The sequence below is a fragment of the Lissotriton vulgaris genome, chromosome 5 (genome assembly GCF_964263255.1).
Source record: "Lissotriton vulgaris chromosome 5, aLisVul1.2, whole genome shotgun sequence".
Lineage (NCBI taxonomy): Eukaryota > Metazoa > Chordata > Amphibia > Caudata > Salamandridae > Lissotriton > Lissotriton vulgaris.
In genome coordinates, this window is record NC_141693.1 from 619,219,095 (window position 1) to 619,241,971 (window position 22,877).

Below are 22,877 nucleotides of genomic sequence, written 5' to 3' on the forward strand. Positions count from 1 at the left end.
CATGCACCTGCATGAGAACAGCACCTAGGCCATGATTACTTGCATCAGTAGTAATAATTGTCTCATCACGCAGATCAAATGACTTCAAAGTGACCACACTCGTTATGCTTTTCTTCACCTCATCAAAGACCTGTAGACACTTGTTTGTCAACTCAAATTGCACCCCCTTCTTCATAAGATTCCTTAATTCTTGTACCATATCAGTAAAATGGTGCACAAACTTGGAGTAGTACTCCGCGAGATCAAGGAACGACCTCAGTTGATCCTTGTCTCCTGGGGAAGGCGCATTCTCAATGGCCTCCACTAAGCTACGCTTGTGCTTGATTCCCTCGCTGGTTAGAGTGTGACCTACATGCTCTACTTCTTTCAACCCAAACTTACATTTCTCAAGACCGATCGTGAGACCAGCATCCAATAGTCTTTCTAAAACCCTTTCCAAAATCTCGTCATGTTGACCCATGTCACATCCCACATTAAAATATCATCCTGAAACACCAAGACATTTTCCAGGTCCACCAATAAACTCTGCATGACCCTCTGGAAAACGACAGAAGCCAAAGCTAGCCCAAACGGCATAGGGACGAACTGGAAAGCTCCCTCAGGAGTGATGAATGAGGTCAGATGTTTTGCATCTTCATGCAATAACACCTGATGGTATGCACTGGAAAGATCTAACATGGTAAAACATGTACCCCTCTTCACACTTACTAACATCTCATTGATGCAAGGATGATGATCGATCCAGATGTTGCCATGCAGATCCCTCAGATCAATGCACATACGAATGTTCCCATTGGGTTTCCTTGCTATGACAATTGGATTTAACCACTCGGACGCATCGATTGGCTTTATTACCCTTCTCTGCACAACCTGTGTAAATCCTGTTTTAGTTTGTCTCTCAACATCAATGGAATATTTCTCACTTTGATCACTTTAGGCACTGCATTATCTTTCAATATGATGCAATGTCTGAATTTCTTCTAGCACCCTAAACTGTTCTTGAAAAGTTCAGGAAACTTGGGTACCCCTACGTTAGTGTCAGAAAACAACATCAGTAAAACCTGCTCTGGATGATTAGGATAAAAAATTATATCCAACGCCCGCTGTTCCTTCCAACCGAGTAGGGATCTTCCTTTTCCATGACGTAAAGTTTGCCCACAGTTTTTCTGTCCTAGAAGCAAATTTCAGTTGTGACATAACCCAAAACAAGCAATTATCTCCACAATACCCTTCAGGTATCACATCAGTAGCACACAACTCATCAGTAGCACACAACTCATCCAAACCCAAACCCTCCCAAGTGATACTGTCAAAAATGGTGAAAGAGGAACACGAATCAGCCCAGACCTGTACCTCCTTCCCATTAACCTTAATCACACACTTCAGAGGGCGATAACTATCAATCTTGCCTCCATCACAACTAAGGACTTTGGCAGCTTCAATCATCAATGCCTCCACTTCCTCCTCTTCACTTTTACACGAAATGTCTTCCTTTTCTGACAACTGCGCCTCTTTTATCAAATTCACAGACTTTTTTATAGCTAGGTGACTCATTGGCTTTGCACACCCTTGCAAAATGCCTCATTTTCTTGAACTTGTAGCACCTGCTATTGGCCACAGGACAATGGTTTGCCTCAGCTGTGTGCCTCAAACTACCACACCAGAAGCAAACCTTTAATTTGACATTCACCCCTTCTTGTTACCTTTCGCTAATTCTTGCCTCATCACCCTGCTAACCCCCTTCTTTATGCTGTTCTCATTGTGAACTACTTCTTCCTGGTTGTCCTTTCTAGAACTGGTACCTCCCAACTCCTTCACATACCTAGTGGTATTTTCCATTCTTCTCGCTACCTCTGTGGATTTATCCAATGTGGGATCCTCATGCCCAGTAACTTTTCTTGCACTTTAATGTTAAACATTCAATTAATCATCTGATCCCTAATTATTTCATCCCTCAGGTCCTTGAATTGCAGGTAAATGCTATCCTCCACAGATTTGCTACATACTGTTCAATAGACTCCCCCTGTAACTGAGCAAATGAAAAAAACCCGTGCCTCTCCACTACCACACTTACTTTATTACCAACATTCTCTTCTAGAGCCTTCAAAGCTACCTCTTACAAATCCACACCACCATCCCCCTCAGAATTTTCATCTGCATCCCTTCCTCTATGGTTGGTAAGGTTTTCAAAACATTTCTTCCCTCTAAGTCCAAACAATGTTTGAAGATGGCCAACTTCCTCTTTGCCACGTACACATCATGCCCAAAGGCCTCTAGATACGTCTCAAAAGTTTCCCTCCAATCCACCCAACCCATGCATGGCTGCCAGGACTCTGCAGTAACAAAGGTGGTGCAGGAATAGACTCCGTCATCATGACGCCTTAACGAAGATAGCAGTATAACCCTACAAAAAACAATGTAGTTCAGTACTTGCCTCTCACAGTTTGAAAGATGTGCGTGTCTCCGAGCAATTCAAAGCAACGTGGGATACGCAGTGCCTTTGGCTGGCACATGGTGTGCGTGTCACACCGGTTTAATACCCTTAATCTTCTGATGACATGCTGTGACTAGACTTCAATCACAAACAGTGTGCGTGTCACCGACGCTAGTCTTCCTTGGTGGCACGTTGCGCAAGGTATTACCGGCTTCCCAAAATAGGTGTGCGCATCACTGCTCTCAATGATGCGCAATAATGAGGCTGAGCAGCTGCTAGATAGATGACTGTTCGCATGCCGTCAAATGCATCACTAGTGCAAAGTCGGCGGTAGATATATCGGCTTTCCCCTCCTAAAATGGCAGCATGTAATAGGACTTTACGCTCGCCTCACCCAAGATGGCGGCGCGCACTAACACCTGCGTAGAGATACGCGGGACAGTGTCACTCCAATACGGACATCATCCAAGTCTCACACCATACGAATGTCATCCAAGCCGAGGCACGCTCTCTTGCCACACTTAGTGAAGCGCTCGCAGCGCGAGTGCCCGGAGGGAGGGAAGACCTTGCACGTGATCCACTGATAGTTGCCCAAAAAACAGAAAGGAGCCTGCTAAATTCCATGAACGGTACCACGCTTACAGCAACCACACGTACTTCACTCTAGCTTAGAGGTCTCCAAACCGGTCCTGGAGGGCCGGATCCATGCCAGATTTTTAAAATAACTACATGTATCTCAATGGGGATATCCCAATAATCTGGCATGGATCCGGCCCTCCAGGACCGGTTTGGAGACCCCTAGCTGCTTGCTAGGTTAATAACAAGAATGTTCCTTATTCTCTGATCAAGGGTCGGACGAAAGTTCTTGTTCCCAGATGAACGGGAAGACGCCAAAACAACAGCATAATATTGTTAAGAGTCTTGGGTCCTTGTCTAGGTTTCCATTCCATCCTCGTCACCAGTTTTTGAAGCCAGGACCCCCTCAAATGGTTTAAATATAGATTTATTAGTAGGGTGAAACCACCCTTGAGCTAGCGCCAGCGGCTCCCTCCAGCAACTGCCCTCCTGTGCCTTCCAGAACCGTTCAACATAGAGAAAGCAGGTTGTCAGGGAAGACCAGGCATTCGGCATAAAAGCACAAATGCAAACTTTACACTACAAAGATATAACACTAGCCTTGAGTCTTCGACACTTTGCTCCACTAGCGGGACCTGTCTGAGTCCTGTAGCCGGCCGGTCGTCGATCGCTGTAGGCCTGAACATGGATTTACCCTGGTCTAGCATGACCTTAAATAATCTTTTAGAGCTATTGACTTCTAAGTACTGTTTTTGCATGTATTCTTTAGAAATTAATATCTCGACTTCTACTGATTGGATTCTTGTTTTGCCCCTATTTTGCTCAGATAAACATTCTCTGTTTCTAAACCTATGTAGAGTTTTTGTGGTGGATTCATTGTGTTACTGTGTGTGTGTTGCACAAATACTTTACACATTGCAGTGGCGTAAAGTGGAGTAGCATAGAGTAAATTAGCATAGAATGGAGTGATGCAGTGTAGAATGGAGTGGCATAGAGTGGAGTTGTGCAGACTAGAGTGCAATAGCATGGAGTGGTGCAGAATAGAGTGCAATAGCGTAGAGTGCAGTGGCATAGAGAGGAGTGGTGCAGATTAGAAGTCAGTGGCGTAGAGTAGAGTGCCGTAGAGTTGAGTGGCATAGAGTAGAGCGGTGCAGAGTGCAATAACATAGAGTGGCGTGATATTGAGTCAAGTAGATTGGAGTGGTGCAGAGTAGAGGAGGAGGGGGAGAGGAGTTGGCCTAATGGCTAGGGTGGTTGACCTCGAGTCTGGGGAACTGGGTTTGAGTCTCGGCAATGACGCTGAACATCCTGTGATTCTGGACAAATCACTTATTCTCCCCGTGCCTAACAAAAATGCATGTGTCTTCATGTAATGCAACTGGTGCTATGTAAAGCGATCTGATACCCAATTCTGGTTAAGTGCGCGCTATATAAAACTCTGTAAAATAAAAAATAAAAATAAGCACTGTTTTTGCATGTATTCTTTAGAAATTAATATCTTGACTTCTATTGATCAGATTATTGTTGTTTTGCTCTTATTTTGTTCAGATAAATATTCTCTATGTTTCTAAACCTATGTAGAGTCTTTGTGGTGGATTCATTGTGTTACTGTGTGTGTGTTGCACAAATACTTTACACATTGCCTCTTCAGATGAGCCTGGCCCTGTGTGCCAGTGCTACCAGAGGTTATGCACAGGTTATCTTTTCGTGTGTATCTAGCTTACCCTGACTAGAGTGGAGGTTCCTGCCTGGCCTGGGTGCATACCTCTGTCAACCAGGAATCCCATTTCTAACAGAGACTATAAAGAGTTTGCTGCTTTACAAGAGGTTGTGAAATGGGAGATCCTTTAACTGCCTTCTGTGTACAGATGTCTCTTAAAAGATGATTCTGATCCACCTATATTATCTATGTCCGATACCTTTTTCCCTACTGCTTCTGGTTAGAAAGTTTGCACCTTCATGTACCATCTTTTCTGTCAAGTTTTTTGTTTCGTTCATCAATTGTAGGGGCCTGGTAGCTATACTTGTACCGAAAGGGAGAGGGGATCTAGATGTAGGGTTAGTGAGTCAGTCAGTGCCTGTTCTCTTATTTACAGGGCAGGGGTCACCACATTGCGAACCTGGACCCTCTCGGTATCACCAAAATCTTTTGTCATGATTCAGTGAGTGAAGAGGCAGTGGAGCGCTTAAAAATAGGTGAGCTCCCTTCTCCCCTGACTGTTTAACTTTTTCACATTCTGCAAAATGTTCATTTCCTTTTCTCCCTCCCTCTCTTAATGCAATCCCTCCATCCAGATACGAGGACATCATGTGGCCCTGCTGGATCCTCTGGGAATCCTCGATGCCGACTTGGATTCGTTTGTGCCCTCTGATTTAATAACTACTCTTGATAAGTTGGGTGAGAGTTGTGCATGTCACATGCTTTCATGAAATTAGCTTTGTAGGTCCAAGCTGAGCCCTCACCCCTTGCCCCTACAGTGCGCCATAAACAGTGCCTCATTTTCCAGTAATTTGATGTTTAATTGTGAAATGTGACTTTTTATATAAGGTGATTCTTTTCCTGTCCCCTCAGAACTTAATACGGGTAGCCATTGTATTTTGATGGTTAATTATGATGTCTGCCTCTCTAAAGCCTTGAATGATACTAAAGGATATTAAAATGGACGACTATGGCTTATGGCGTACTGTAGCCTACATTAGTATGCTGGCAATGTAGCATTTTTGCTGGGACACTGCTTTTCTCACGCTTCTCGCTTCACTCTTCCCGATTCTCTTCATCCCACCCTTCTTCTTGGTGTAATTAATTGTGCCTCAGAACTGGGTTTCTCAAACGTTTTTAGAAGCCATTAGTCTGCTTTGGAAATTTCCCTTGAGAAATGGTGATCTTCCTGAAAAAGCTCAAACCCAGGTTTACTTGTAGTTCCTCACAATGAATTGTCTCCCAGGCCTGAATTTCAAATCTCAGCCTTATAAAATAGCCCGGTCTCCAAAGAGCCTTTGTGTGTCCCTCGCTTTGATTTGGTATCCCTACCCTAGTCCCATCATTCCTGTTTGAGAAACCCTGGTCTGGAACCACAGGAGCTCCTTCATTGTGATTGTCTCATCAGTGATTGTAACACTCCTGCTTGCTGCATGTAGAGTCAAATTGTGCCACTGATGAAAACGTGGATTGCCTTGCAGTGATTCTATGTGATGATGTTTTTTAATTTTTAGTCCCGAATTCGATCTGGTTCAGATCAAATTGAATTGCTAATGCTTTGAATGTGTCTTTTTCCATCGAAAAGTGTTTTCTTCCAATTTTATTTGGATTGAAACTGCATTTGCTTTAAATTATTTGTAAACAAATATGAGGGCCAGGCGTGATATTTTTTCCACAATTCCCCCTCTTTGTTTATCATCATCTTTCACTTTAGTCACCCTTCTTTTTTCCTCACTTTTGACTATTTGCCTCCTTTTTACTTTCCTGTGATAATTTCTCTTAGGTCTCTTTACCAGTGGCGTGCTCTCTCATGCCCACTATTATAACCTTTATCTTCCACTATACTCAAAGTCCTTGCTGTTTCCCAATCCAACCCACTTTGTGCTTCATTTCTTTATCAACCTTCTTTATTAAAACATATGTCTGTTTGTTTTATTACAATTTCTAACCATTTAGCTCTAACTATATGTAATTTGAACCAGAAGATCCAAACTAGTCACTTGGTACCCTTGTATTAAAACATGTCCCTGTACCTCTTGAAGCAATGTGGTCTTACCTACCACAGAATGTAATCACAGGGACTTCACGGTACAAGCGTTCATTCCGGCTCGCTTCATCAGATCTGTTGGCTCCCACCATTTTATACAAAATAAAAATAGCACTTCATTATCTACCTTATTCTCAAGTTAATGATGTTATACTTTCCAAGCCTGGTTCACAAAACAAATGGATATTAATCGGTGCAAACTTTAGTCTGCACTTCTCATAGATTTCTATTTATATTGGAATTTACAACAGTAATGTCTTAGAAAATACATTCATGCAACGATCCAGTCTTCCATATTCCTCCTTACCTTGTGCTTTGAGGAGTTTTGCCAGCAGACAAACCACCATGTTCAGAGTTTAACAGAACAGTGTGGTTGCACTCTACTCACCCCATTTTTCTAATTTTGCCTACAGACAGTTGTTGAAAACCTGTTGTGAACGATATAAACATACCTGGGCTTTGGGTCAGCCCCTTCCTAATGATTGGATGGCTTTGTTGGCTATAACACTTTCTTGCTCCTTATTTGATGGTTTTCTTCCTATTCTTTTGTATGTCTTCAACAAGGAATACTTCACTTCATTGTATATTGATTTGAAGTCATGTATCCTTTAACTGCTTACATCGGACCTTGCAATGTATTGCATATGAGGGAGTAATTTCTCTCTACTCCTCCTCTCCCTATTCCCCTTTCACTTTTTTTCGTAAACATGCATTGGCCAAGCCAAAAGGTCTTGCCTATGCAAGAGCTATTGACTTTGCCAGTGTGTTTTAGCCATGTTGTACGCCAGCATGGCTAAAAGTTAGTGGCGTAGACGAGAGTGGAGTAGAGAGGAGTGACATAGAGTGTCGTGGAATGGCATAGAGTGAAGTGTCTTAGAATGGTGTACCATGGAGTAAAGAGTTATGGATTGCTGTGGAGTGGAGTGTTGTTGAGTAAGAATGGCTTTGAGTGGTGTAGATAGGAATAGACTGGAGCAGTGTGTCATAGAGTAGAGTGGCGTAGAATGGAGTAAACACTCAGGGAGAGGTGCAGAGGGAGTTGTGTAGAATGGTGTAGAGTGGAGTGACAGAGTGGAGTAGAGTGTCGTAGATAAGAGGGGTGTGTAGCGGAGGGGCATAGAGTGGAGGGACGTTGAGTGGAATAGAGTGTTGTAGAGTGGAGTGGGATAGAGTGAGATAGTGACTTAGAGAATAGTGGAGTATAGTGTAGTGGCGTGGAGTGTAGTGGCGTAGAGTGGTGTGGCGAAGAGTGGAGTAGTATAGAGTGAAGTGGCGCAGAGTAGAGTAGAGTGAAGGGTCATAGAGTGGAGTTGTGTAGAGTTTCTTAGAGTGGAGTTTCGTGTAGTGGGATAGATTTGAGTGTTGCACAGTAGAACTGAGTGGCATAGAGTGGACTGACGTAGCGTAGACTAGAGTGGAATAAAGTTTTGTAGTGTGAAGTAAAGTGTTGTAAAGTGGATGAAAGTGTTGTAAAGTAGAGTGGAATGGCATAGATTGTCGTGGAGTGGCATAGAGTGTCAAAGAGTGTTGTAGAGTGGAGTGGAGTAGAGTGGAATGACGTAACTTAGACTGGAGGAATGTGTCATAGAGTGCAGTGACGTGGAATATTGTGCAGTGTCGTAGAGAGGGGGTGCATAAAGTGTTGTGGTGTAGGTTGTTGTGGTGCCGAGTAGAGTGTTGTAGAGTTTAGTGTTGTAGAGTGTAGGGCATGAAGTGGAGTAAAATGTCATGTAGTGGAGGGGCGTAGAGTGGAATAAAGTGTCCTACAGTGGAGGAGTGTAGAGTGGAGGGACATATATTGGTGTGAAGTGGCACAGAGTGGAGGGTCTTAGAGCGGTAGGGCGTAGAGTGGAGGGGATTATAGTGGAGCATCGAAGAGCAGCATTGAGTGGAATAAAGTGTTGTAGAGTGGTGTTAAATGTTCTAGAGTGGAGTTATAGAGTGGAGTAGAGCCTCATAGAGGAGTGTCATAGAGTGGAGTGACAAATAATGGAGGGGCGTAGAGTGGAATGTTGTAGAGTGGCATAGCATAGAGAGTGGAGTAAAGTGTCGGAGAGTGGTGTAGAGAGGAGTAAAGTGTCAAAGTGGAGTGGCGCTGTGTCGTAGAATGGAGTAAAGTGGCATGGGGTGGCACTGAGTGTCGTAGAGTCGCACAAAGTGTTGTAGGGTGGTGTAGAGTGGAGTGGAGTAGAGTGGGGTGTTGTAAGGTGGCATAAAGTGTTGTAGAATGGCGCAGAGTGTCATAGAGTGGAGTATCATACAGTGGCAGAGAGTGGAGTGGCGTAAAGTGTTGTTGAGTAGCATAGAGTGGAGAAAAGGGGCAACAAGTCCAGTAGAGTGCAGAGTCGTAGAGTGGAGTGTCTCAGAATAAAGTGGAGTGTAGTAGTTTGAAGTGGCATAGAGTGCCACGGAGTGACATACAATCAAGTGTCATAGAATGGAGTGTTGTAGAGTAGCGTAGAGTGGACTGTAGTGGAGTGGCGAAGAGTGGTGTAGAGTGTAGTAGAGTGGAGCGGCATAGTGTTGTAGAGTGGATTGTAGTAGAGTGGAGTGGCATAGATTGTCATAGAATGGCACGGAGTGTTGCAGAGTTGTGTAAAGTAGAATGGCATAGAGTGTTGGGGATTGGCATAGATTGTTGTAGGATGGCATAGAGTGGAGTGGCATAGAGTTTAATAGAGTGGAGTATGGTAGAGTGGAGTGGAGTGGTGTGGTGAGGAGCAGAGTGGAGTGGCATAGAGTGCCGTAGAGTGGTGTGTCATAGAGTGGAGTGTCGTAGAGTGGTGTGTCATAGAGTGTCATAGAGTAAAATGGAGTGGCGTTGCGTGGCAACGAGTGTCCTAGATTGGAGTGGCATAGAGTGTTGTAGAGTACAGTGTACTGGCGTAAAGTGGCATGGGGTGTCAGTCTCATAGAGTGGAGTAGAATAGAGTCTAGTTGCGTAGAGTGGAGTGTTGTAGAGTAGTGTGTAATAGGGTGCCGTAGAGTGTAGTGTCGTAGAGTAAGTGGAGTATTGTAGATTGTAATGGAGTGGAGTTGGGTGGATTAGAGTGTCATAGTGCTATGGAGTGGCGTGGAATGTTGTAGAGTGAAGTGGCATACAGTGGAATTGAGTACCGTTGGGTGAAGTGGAGTAGAGTATGCCATAGATTGGTGCAGTATAGAGCAGCGAAAAATGGCATAGAGCGGAGGGAATTAGAGTGGCGTACAGTGGAGTAGAGCGGTGTAGAATGAAAAAGAGTTGAGTGGAGTGGCATAGAGTGAAGTAAAGTGACGTGGAGTCTAGTAGAGTGAAGTACCGTAACCAAAACTGGGTCTGGGCTCACGGGCAATAAGGACAAGCCTCAATATAACTGAAAAACCAAAAACGAGCACCAATATTGCCACTTATTTTTTAAGGGGGTTATTAATGACCACTCGGTCTACTGAGTTAAACAGTAAACCTCTGGACGCTTTTTTTAGTCCAGAATAAATCAATTTTAATCTTCAAAATTCAGCACAAACATATTTCAAAAAGATTTCATAAAATTCGAAAGCATTGCCTATATCACTCAAATATCTCTCATACAAAGACACAGTCATTCACTACACCATACAACCTATACAAAAACAAAAAACATAGAGAAAGCTATACATCAGTTGGTACAAACTATTTACAATTCAAAGTTCAAATCACACAGCAAAGGAACACTTTTTAGAATTTAGAATAATTTCTTTTTTAATTAGAAGCCTAATGCTGTAGAAAGGAGGTCTACGCGTTTCGATGACCCTTGATTTAAGGGAAATCTCGTCAGGACCACGTAGCTGCGAATGAAAAAAAAGAGGTATGAGCCGCTCTGCTAGAAGACCCACCCTATGTCACTTCTAATATTGAAAGGGGATCATAATCCTACCTCAGAGGTGCTCGTTATTCTTTAAGGTCGAGATCTAAAAACAAAAAGACAAGTGCAAACTCTACTTAGTTCCAGCTGTTATCAGACCAAGTTTACCACAAACCAAAGCGTAAATCAAATATACTCACAGGCTTCGCATTCAAACCAGCCTATTTTTCAGGGGAGAGTGAGATCTGTTTAATGAAGAAAATAAAATAAAGTGTCAGGGAAGGGGTGGGCCTTATTTTTATGGAAATAGTGCGTAGTGTACTGGGGACAACATGAGCAGTATAATTCTTACTTTTAACACGGCGGGGTCTACAACCCGAAGTTTAGATTGTATGCAGGCGGGCGAGAGTCGCGCCTGTCAAAGAGAAGGGAGTCGGAGTAAGTCGACCGTACGATAAAGCTTAAGCGTCAAGCGCTGCTTGTTAGCATTCAACACTGTATTTACCTGGTTTGCTCGATCAGTGCAGCACAAAAGGGAACACCGCCATCCGTCTCTGTCTCTTGCTTCACGAGACTGCAGATAGCCACGCTTCCCTGGCGTTTACACGTTTGAGCGTCCTTCTACTTCCTGGTTACAGGGGATTGTGGGATTCGTAGTTGTGTAACATAAAATGTACTGTTGCCCAATTGAGTACATACTTCTGGTGTACCTGACATACATCTCCATTTAATAGGTGATACTTTCGAATTTTATGAAATCTTTTTGAAATATGTTTGTGCTGAATTTTGAAGATTAAAATTGATTTATTCTGGACTAAAAAAAGCGTCCTGAGGTTTACTGTTTAACTCAGTAGACCGAGTGGCAATATTGGTGCTCGTTTTTGGTTTTTCATTTAGTAGAGTGAAGTGGCATAAAGTGTTGTGGAGTGGAATGTCATGGAGCGTCCTGGAGTATCGTAGAGTGGAGTGTCATAGAGTAAAGTGTCATAGAGTGGAGTAAAGTGAATGGAGTGTAGCAGAGTGGCTAAGAGTGGTCTGCAATAGAGTGTCATAAAGTGGGGTGTTGTGTAGTGTCGTAGAGTGGCGTAAAGTGGAGTGTAGTACAGTGGAGTGGCATAGAGTGTTGTAAAAGGGAGTGTCATAAAGTGGTGTGGAGTGTCGCGAGTGGAGTGGCAGAGAGCGGAATGGAGTAGAATGGCCTAGAGTGTCGTAGAGTTGCTTAAGGTGGTGAGGTGTAGAGTTTTGTGGAATAGAGTGTAGTAAAGTTTCAGAGTGTTGTAGAGTGGAATAGAGTGTCGTAGAGTTGTGGAAATATACCTTTTTAGGGGTACACTGGTGCAGGGTCACCCTTTTGTCCACTGGTTCAAAAACCAACATAGTAGAGGTCAGCACTGGAGTAGGAATAAATAACAAGTTTATTAATCACTCATGAGTGGGACCACGTCCACACAGCACTCTCAAGTGCTGGAGGAGGCAGTACACTGAAGTCACAGAACACAGGTATTTTATACAGGTTTTCTGCTCAGTAAGCATGTGAACAGAAATAGGGAAGAACAGTTTTAGAAATAGTTATCAGCAAACAAGGGCAAATAAAAACGACATGGTCAGCGAAGTGGGAGGGAGGAGCAGGAGTGCTTATGGCAGCAGAAATGATTGACAGACAACAGATGTACTGGCAGGTACAAACTCTCAGCACCTATATTGCTTTTAGCTGAGTCAGTAAGTCAACTAAAATAGATAGCACAGGCAGGAAAAGACGAGCAGCAGAGGACGGGAGAATTACGAAGGAAAGGAAATAGACACCACAGCCAAAATGGCTGCTGCTTATGCCAAATAAAATATTACACGTTTTCCACAGAGTGGAATAGAGTGTCATAGAGTGGGGTAGAATGTCATAGAGTTAAGTGGCATAGTGTGTCTTAGAATGGAGTGTCGTAGAGTAGGGTGTAGTAGAGTGAAGTGGCGTAAAGTGGAGTGTCTTATAGTGGCATAAAGGGTCTTGAAGTTGTTTAGAGTTGAGCGTAGAGTAGAGAGGAGTAGAATGGCCTACATTGAAGTGGTGTAGAGTGTCATAGAGTGGTGTGGCATAGAGTGTTGTAGAATAGAGTGACAGAGAGTGAGTAGAGTGTCGTAGAGTAGAGTACTGATAAAACTGTACAGCACACAAATGATAATGTTTGGAAATACCTTCACATAACGTATTGATTTGTTTTGATCGTATTAAAATGTGCTTCATTTGTGCTTTGCTAATTTTGATATATTCTGAAATATTTGGACAGTTCATTTGCAGACATTTACATTTTTTGTTGTGTGCTACAAAAAAGCTTTTTCTTTCACACTCCCAGATAAATCCTCTCAATTTGAAGTCCAAGAAATAAAAGTAACACCAAGCTCCCTCTGAGGATAGAGCCTGGCATTTGACCTCTTCCCTTGAATGAACAACAAATGTGACAAGATAAGAGCAAGAAAGTGAACACTTGTGTATGAATAGAGTAAACAGGCTATGCTCCCCAGGAGGGCCAAAGATGTGCTTGACAGCTTAAAACAAATGAAGCCAGCAAATAGAATGCAAGCAAATGTCAGTTACAAACCACAACGGTAAGCACTTGGCAGAATGCTTTCTTAGGTTAGCTTTCAGAATGCCCTAAGAAGTCTTTAGCCATAGTCATCAACCTAATAATTATCCCCAGTTTCCCCTTGCCCCCCCCACCCTTTCGCTGTCTGAGCACCGCCCGCCACTGTCCTTTCATTTTTTTAACCCATTAGCTGCTGGGTCCCATCCTTGCCGTGCCACTGGAGTCAAGTTATCCTGGCTGATGAGGGGTAATATCCGAAACTGGTCCTTGGATGTTTGTTTCTGGGATGGCGTCAGCACGCCACACACAGATGGACATGGGGGGGGGGGGGGGATTCTGCATCTCCCCAGCCTTTTTTAAAAACTTTTTATTAAACAAGTGTCAGCATCCTTATACATTGCATAGGCACAAGTTATCATACAAGTTTCTCGTCGACGTTCACAACTTGCGACTTATGGACATGCGGGAATAATCATTACACAATTTAATTCTTCCTGGATGACCCCAGCCAACCACTACCCCCTCACCTCCTAACTACCAGATATCCCCCATTCCCCCTAAAATCTTCCCATTACTGCCAGACTTTCTCCTATTTTCTTGGGCAGCCCGGCTCTCATAGATTGTCTTTTCTGTTGCACAGCACCAGTCCATACCTCTCTTTCATTGTGACACTTTTGGCGGTCGAATTGCCTCCATGCCCCTGCAACATTTCTTTTTGCCACCATTGCAGCCACCTGTAGCCAAATTCTATGATATTTGGGCCAATTCTGTTCCCCGGAGACGCATAGCACGTGCCACCTGGCGTCCATGGGGGACTTCTTGCTCAATCACTTCTGACATAATCTGAGTCACCTTCCTCCAATATTTCTGTATTATTGGGCATTCCCACAGGATATGAAAGAATGTACCCCTCTGAGTGCACCCCCTCTGACATTCCTCTGTTAGTATACATCCCAGCTTGAACATGAGTGTGCTGGTATAATATGACCTATGCAGAATTCTCAGTTGGACCAGTCTGAATCATGCCCGACCGCCACCTCCCTAGGGCTCTGCACCGCCTCCACCTCCGCCCAATCATCATCTTCTAACAGGCCACATCGGATTCCCAGGCCTCTTGCAGGTTTATGAGTAGGTCTGGGGAATTATTTGTTATATTTTTGTATGTGCATGACAGAGCCTTCTCCGGAATGGGGTCTAATAGTAACCTGTCCTCTAGTGGACTTTATTCGGCGATCTGATCCCCATCTTTGAGGTGCCTGTCCAGCGCATGCTTCAGTTGCAGATATCTTTAGTGCTCTGTGGGCGCCAAATGATATTCTTGCAGTAGATCTGCAAACGTAATCACAGCCTGCCTTTTCCACACGTCTCCTAGGCGTACAATAGCTATTAATTTCCACTTTGACAAGCCCTGCAGTCTACCTACATCCCGGATATTTTTGCTGCTCCACAAGGGAGTCTGCTCTGTTAGCCGGTTGATCCAACCCACAAACCTATTAGTCTTTGACCACACAGTCAATACTATCTGAGTTTTTGGAGGCAGGTTTCCTGTTCTCACTTGGCCATATAGTGCCCCCAAGTAGCTGTTTGTTCCCATAGCCCAATGATCCACCCTATACTCCGGTTAATTCCTATCTGCAAATGCCCAATCATTAATGACAATTAGGTGCGAGGCCCAGTAGTACTTTTGAAGATCTGGGATGGCCAAACCTCCCTCATATACCCCCTTCTGTAGTTTGGCCAGAGCAATCTGTGCACCCCCGCCATCCCACAGCAACGTTCTCAGCTCTCTATCCACATCTTTAAAGAATTTGTCTGGTATGGGGGAAGGGGTTATTTTGTGTGATGTATAGTAATCGCGGCAGGGACATCATTTTGGAGAGGACTGCTCTACCCATATGGGGATATCGGTAGCGTCCTCCAGTGGATTACATCTCTCCTCAAACGTTCCAACTGCGGCTTCAGGTTCCCTGCCAAAAACTCTGAGTCTGTTTTCCCTATCTGTATGCCCAGAAATTTAAAACTATCTTTAATCTGTAGCTTGGAGTCTGCTCCCAATAATGGGGGTGGCCCACTCAACAAATAGGGCAGACTTATTCCAGTTGATCTGGTATCCAGATTATCCTTCATTAAGCTTAAAAATCTGAAGCAGCCAGTTGATTGTGAACCGTGGTCTTGTTGCATATAAGAGAACTTCGTCTGCATATAATGATATCCTCTCTTCCCACTGATCTCCCCCGCATATGCTGATATTACCCGGTTCCCCCTGACTCGCCAGCATTTTTAAAAAAAAGAATCCTCCGGTGCTTGCACTGAAGGATTCTTATAAACCCTCTTGGGTGTCGGCCAGTGGCAGACTGATGCACTGGGGATGGTGTGTGTGTCTCGACTATTCCCAACGCATGCACGCATTCAAGGGGTTAATCTTCATTTTTCAGTTATTGATTATCTTTAACAGGACTAGAACATATGAACATAACAAACTATTCACGGTCATAGTATATCACAATAGGTATAACACTCAAATCATTAGCACAGGGCAAAGGTAAAAACAAAGAAGATGAATTTGCATGTATAGTTCAGAGACATCTATTGTCAACAAGCGGCTCACATCAAGGCTAATGTACTTCTATATATCACTGATTCAGTGCGTCTGACCTACAGCCGATGGTTCTTTCTTATTTACTGCTGTAACCAAGTGGTTAATCATAGCACTCCCTCCCCACCACCCTGCTGATTACGTCCTCTGCCATCTTTGGTTCTCTTTTGCCAATTTTCAGACATATTTTCCTCTGCCATTGTCCACACTTCAGCATAACGTTTTCCCTTACTCTCTATAAAAGTGCCCCTCACTGCAGCCAGTTTAAGGCCTTACAACATTTTGGCAGCACCCACCCTATCTTTGCAAATTCATGACGTTGCTCAAGATGTCTCTCATCCGAGAACAGACCTTAGCCCTCTCTGCACCCTTGATTGAGATTTGCATATTTCTTTCCCAGTGCTTTTTCAGTCTAAAGGTTGCCTTTTTTATCTGGCTTTAGTGCCTTTTGGAGTAGGAAACCTGTGTACAGCCCTGTACTATATTTGCAAGCTTTTAAGAGGGTTTAGGGGCTTGTGGGAACCTGTCCAAATCTTTCTGCAATCCGTCTAACTTAGCATACTGGAGAAATTGAGTTGGTTATACTGCAAAGGCTTCCTGGACCTCGGCTAACGTGAAAACGCATCCCTGGAGTATAGGTCCCCATAGCAGATCCAGCCTCCCTCTATCCACTGCATCCCTATCTAGTCCTGTGATATTGGCTTAAAGGGCTGAAATATCAGGTACTTACCATCCTGGAATAAGGTCGGATTAGCAAAACTGTCTTCACTGCTGTGCACCAATCTCTTCCCACCAATCCTATTAATTATGGATACCATAGTGGTATCCTCTTACCCCACCTCCTACTCATAAGCAGTACCAGGAGGGACTCAACATTGACAGAACCCAGTATTAGCCTCTTTTCTCAGTTGTACTCTGGTGAGTACCATATTGTCACATGTTGGAGCGGTCTTGCCAAATAAAAAAATTAGAAACAGGGGTGTGGCATTTAATAAAATATCTACTTGTCCAGGTTGCTTCATAAATCTACTAGTCCTTTAACAAAATCCACTTGTCCCTTTTGTGCCATGTAATTCGCTGACAAATTATGGCAGCAATCTCATTATATATAGCCCTTCTGATTATGCCAGGGTTTATACCATAGTAGGGTTTTGAGTTGTATACCATAGTAGGGTTTGAATACTAGCAATTTCCTTACGTTGCCACGTTTCCGCAGATCTACAAGCTGGGGCTGAAGTTAGTGGTAAGCAATAGTTCCAGGGTTGGATTGCCCTTTTGAATCTGTGCAAACCTACTAGCATCCATGTTTTAAGGGATTTTACCAACTCTTCTCTTATCTTTTCCTATACTGAGAAAGATTGGAAATTTACTCCTGACAATGGTAGACATAAAACTTCTTCCAGGCTTGGGGAAAAAAGTGGTTGGCGAGAAAGTGAACTTGCAAACACTCAGATTTTCGCATGAGCAAATCTACACATGCATATTTACTCATGCTAAAATGATGTTCATAAATATTTTCTAAGAGTACGATTTCGTGGTCTACTTTTGTAAATTCTTGTGAATTCCCGAAAGCCGTATATATCTGCACTTAATGCAAGGACATATACCATGGTGTACTTTTGAGACTCTTTTTTAATTTGGCCCCTAATTAGGTCTGGGGTTAACCATGACCTTTTGTGTTTATTAAAATGATTTCTCTCTGTCTGTCTGTTGGCTGGCTTTACTGTGAGTGACAGCGTCCTGCTCAATCACAAGGAGCATATCAGCACAAAAAGTAGTTTTGTAAAGTGCCAGGAACTACTACTGTGGCAATATGTGCTTTTTGAGATCAAAAACAATTTTTGCTTTTGCCAATATTTGTTATAATGGCGAGGGCCTGACAGCTCTCACACCAATAAGGTTTTACAAAAACCATGCAGAAACAAGCCACGCATTGACAAAACAAAAAGGCTGACCACCTTTGCCAAAGACAGAATGGGGCCTATTCACTAAACTGCATTTTGGACTACATCTTCTAAAGTGGAAAATATCTTTTTAAAACAAATATTTTCCTCAGCACTTGGCACTAATTTGTTCGTAAGTGTTTCTACCGCATTCAAAGGGATCTCAACCATAGATTAAATTTTCCTGTCAGTCCCCTTAGCCAGTCACCTGGTCAGACTGGAGATCCCTGACCACCCTGAAAGCGACCACAACCCCCTGACTGTAATACTTAACCTAAATGCCACAACAACCGCCAGTGTCTCATAAGTGGGTCTATCTTCGCAGGCAGAAGCACACAAACTAGTCAAGAGAATCAAATGGCCAGCGTCAGATACCTCCAAGGCGAGTAAGTGGCTGGAAGACGTAGTCTTATACTCCAACAACAGTTCCCTGGGAGACTTACTACAGATGGGATGACCTAATAAAGAAGTCAAGGGTCCACCTGGTGGGATCTGGTGCCTCCCATCAACACCCTCGTGAAGGACCTGACCCAAAAGCTGCATAAATAAATGGGCCATTATCACCGCACGAAGAGTATTAAGGAGGGCAATATACGCTCACAAACTAAATCTATGCAAAACATACCAAAAATCAACCTGGGGAGCAAAGAAAAACTCAGAGCAAAATGAATGGCTAAAAATACACCAAATGTTGCAAGAGAAAAGCCTGTCCCACTTCTGGAACTACATCAACAGACTCAGATCTCCCAACTGCTCCAGGAGGAACGCGGTAGTAGAAGTTCCTGCGTGCGACATGTCAAAGCACTTTACAACAGTCTGCCTCTAGGCCCTATTGACACTCTGTGCTGGGGGAATACAGATCATACACCTGGGGAAACTCAAGCTTTGGCCATGGAGCCCAGGGCTGTAAATACATAAAAGCCATGAAAAACAATGGAGCTCCAGGCCCCAATGGCCTCCTGCCATGTATATTCATATGCACCCAGGAGGACTGGGCTAAGGTGTTAACCCCTCCCTTCAACCAAGCCTACGTTGCTGCACAGATCCCAGACTCATGGAGGGGCTCTTCCTGATGCCCAATCTTAAAAAAAGGAGACGTGACGATTCCATCAAATTACCGATGTACAGACCTCCTGGACCTCGAGGCCAAAGCCTATGCCCGGTCTCTTCTTGTGTGATAACTCTTTATTGGAAATTAAAGGTATACAATTTCATAGAAGTATAAAACCACATTATAAACCAACATGGGTCTAGCAAAATACATGCATAACATAATATAAAAGTGGAAAAAGGAAAGGAAATTATATATAAGAAAAGAGAGGAAGGGGAAAATAGGAACAGAGTAAATGACAGGAAGCTAATGATGGAAATAAGAGAATTAATTAGACAGAATAAATTATGAAATGAAAATATGTATTTAGAACCGCTAAAATAATACATGTATGAATATGTGTTACATTGTGTCTTAGAATGATACAAGGTAATACATGGATGAGAACAGGCCCCAGATATGTATCCTAGAAAATCACAACTAATGACCGCCTGAAGTAGGGGTGTGTCCTCTCTCCCCTCCTTTTCAACCTATACACAGCTGACCCAGGGAAATTCTTGAAGTGTAGCTGCATGCTACCACCATAACTCGGCCACCCAAAACGACACATTTTACAATACACTGATGATATCGTCATAATGGATCACAATAAATTTGGAATCCAACAAGCCCTGAGCAAGCATCAGGAATACAACAAAGCCAACTCTCCTATTATCAACCAGAACAAAACCAAAGACATCATTTTTCACCACTGCAGAAAAAAGAAACCTCTAATATGGCTTATGGGAGCCGCCACTATTAAAACAACCATGAAATACAACTACCTGGGGGTATGGTTCAATGAGACCTCCAGACCAAAGGCCCACCTTGCTGCCCTGAAAAATAAAGCCAGAGCCATCATACATAGCCTGACCTGTTTAATAAGAACTTAAGCAGTGCCTCTGCATTACCCATACTAAAGGTCATAGAAGCCTCTCTTCTCCCGGCACTACACTACGGGCAAAAGGCCTTCCCAGAGGCCTGCACCTCAAGCTTAGATCACACTCAATGTACTACTTATAAGCGAGCATTTCAACTCCCCAGACGCATACGAAGGACCATACTGTGGTTGAAATTGGGCCTTCCAAGACAATCCCTCACCTGTGAAGCTGACACAGTGAAATTTTATATAAGGTTCCTAAAATCCCCGGCAAACACGGGTAAAACACAACTAAAAGAGATATTTGAGAGCCCGCGGAATCCCAAAAAGCTATCACCTCTTTACAAATCGAAGGCATTGCGATAAACTTGGACGTTATCCCTTACACAGCCTGGAAAAGGGCCATCAACAGGCAGCTGAAATTGAGTTCACATCTGCTGGACACTTGCTCCTCGAGTCCTCAACTATCTTATCCCTCCCTGAACAATTCCTACTTACCGGCAAAGTCACAACCATACCTCTCAGAAGGTATAAACAGAAAGGTACACAGAGACATCCTATTCATGCGCTTGCTAGGCCTAGCAGTGGCTGACTTCAACCAACAAGCCACATTGGGAAAGGAGGGGACCTGCAGATTGTGTAATTATAAGAAAAGTCATGGCTCGACCTTCTGTGCTGCTGTCCCACACTCGATGCCCCCAGGAGATCCCTCCTTAAATCAATTTATCTAAAGAAGTCAATCCACTCATGCCTGGAGCCATCGTCCCTGTGCTTCTCCCACGCTGACACAAGAACGCTGAGGTGCAGCAAATATGTCAAGACGCTTGAAGACCTAGTTCGACCCTGCCCTACATCTCCCTACCCCATTACCTTTGCTCAAAAACTGATAACGGACTACTTCACGGCGTGATACAGAAGTAGGAAACGGGGCGGCAGGAGTCATTCTGGCAAAGCATAACACACTAAAAGGAAAGTGGTTCCTCTCGCTCTAAAATGCCCACATCCATCTCGCACACGCCTAGTCGTGCACATTCCCCCCCCCCCCCCCCCCCCCCCCCCCGTAGCACTTGGGGTATCAACACCCGCACTTGCCACTTTATTTGTTTTACTTACTGTCTAAAGAAGACTTTTAGACATTCAAACACAGATAGTATATATGGCTTCCTCATTCTCTGTATAACCTTATCATTGCTATGGCTACTATTGGTGCTTCTTTTATCCTTTTAAAAACTTCTTTATTGCAACATGATTATGGTTTTAACTAACTAAACAATAAAGCTTTACTTACACACTACTAACCAATAGAAGTGGGTCAATTGTGAGGTTGGGACTAAACACAAGTTTCCTTAAAGCATTCGACCGCAGTATACCGCTTAAGGCAGGTGAAGCGCATTGTGCTTTTCCAGGTGATACTGTATGTAGAAGCCTCTGCCTCCTATCATCAAAGCAGTGAACGTCACATGACCACTGACCGGGCATTGTGGATATAACATGGGCAATTAAGGTCGATTGCCAATCTAGCAGCAGTATCAACCTCAATTAGGATGAACCTGCAGGTGCAGGGCTCTCCCGGGTCCAAAGCTCTGTGATCTTTGCCAGTACTTTGACAGAGCATGAAATGGCCCCGAATAATTAAATTAACGTGAGCCAGACAAGCTAGAAGACAAATGCCAATTGTTCCAGTCTAGTGGAGGAAGCCATCAATGCATGTGTCATGGATCCTGGTCCCTCTCTCGTGTATCTTGTGGCGAGGGCCCACTTTTTGTGCATGACCTGCGCTTATTCGGTAATATTTCATTATTTATTTAAATATATATTTGCTTAGTTAATAAAAACCATTGCATAACGATACAATAAAGTTTATCCTAGAACAGTTCGATAATAATGACGGCGTAAAACTGAAAATATTTTTCTGCTGTTGCTTCTATTGCATTGATTGAGTTACAACCCATGCATATATAAGGGGTGAAAAGTCTCCCAGTTGTTTACAACACCTACCACTCCAACTCCAAGGCAGTTGGCCAAAAACAATGTTCATGGCAAGGTTGGCGGCTCCATTTGCAGAGCTGATCAATTTCAAATGCAGCTCCTTGCAGAAAGACCAGCCCAGTGCAATACATTGATATGTATCTGCTTTTAAAGAAATCTATGGGAAATAAACATAGTATTCATGCATACAAGCTTTCTTTCTTTGGGTGTACTCCAGGTAGACCAGAACACTTTAATATATCAGAAAAAAAACACTTTGGGATCTCAAGGGCATGCACAGTTTTGCGTGTTCCCTGATCGGGCTCTAGCGGCATTTGCTAGCTCCCGTACGGCTCGTAGTCCCCTTTAGTTTCTTGACGGAACCTGATACCTTGGACAGCTAGTATTTACGTTTTCTTTCTCAATACCCTTGCAGCCAATAATCTTCTGCTGCATTCAGGCTTCCTTGCTTTCATTTATTGACACCCAGTTATGCTGTTGATAACTCAATTCAAGCAAAACTGGTCCTGCAGAGATCACTCATTGGAATTTGACTTTTACCTGCTTCACATATAGTGCTTGGGGGACAACAACTCCATTCACACGTGCCTTGTGCCTGATTGTTCTCAAGCTAAGCAGCAAAAGTTGACAGAAGGCTGGGAAATCTTCAGAAATGTCATTGCTGCCGAAGAGTGGGTCTGCCTCCATGTTGCCAGTATGGCCTAACAACAATGATCCCCTGAGAACCCCCTAGTCCAACAGCACCACACTGCCTTTCAACATAGTATCTTTGTTGGTGCTTGGAAATAGAGAGAAGCATATCGTTTGTATTTCCTCCTGAACCCATAAAGATAACCTTGTCTGAGTCTGAAAGAAAGTTGTATGGTGGAAAGAGGGGAGTTGGAGCATAAATGGGGGCGAAGGAGCGTTTCCCCTCCATTGTTGTAGCCTTGAGATATTGATTGGAGCATAAATGAGGGCGAAGGGGCATTTCCCCTCCACTGTTGCAGCCGGGGCCTTGAAATATTGATTGGAGCATAAATGAGGGCGAACGGGCATTTCCGTTCCATTGTTGCAGCCTTGAGATATTGATTGGAGCATAAATGAGGGCGAAGGGGCATTTCCCCTCCACTGTTGCAGCCGGGGCCTTGAAATATTGATTGGAGCATAAATGAGGGCGAACGGGCATTTCCCCTCCACTGTTGCAGCCACAGCCTTGAGATATTGATTGGAGCATAACTGGGGAC

At 43.7% G+C, this 22,877-nt stretch overlaps 1 protein-coding gene across 3 annotated transcripts in view; it reads left to right on the top strand.

The window, feature by feature from the left end:
- Window positions 1–22,877, top strand: part of OGDHL (oxoglutarate dehydrogenase L) — a 707,295-nt gene that overhangs the window by 185,310 nt on the left and 499,108 nt on the right. For all 3 annotated transcript variants that reach the window (XM_086922073.1, XM_086922074.1, XM_086922075.1), the window contains one exon: window positions 5,306–5,408. In XM_086922073.1, the coding sequence (XP_086778199.1) occupies window positions 5,306–5,408 (103 nt within the window). The remainder of the gene's footprint in view (window positions 1–5,305; window positions 5,409–22,877) is intronic.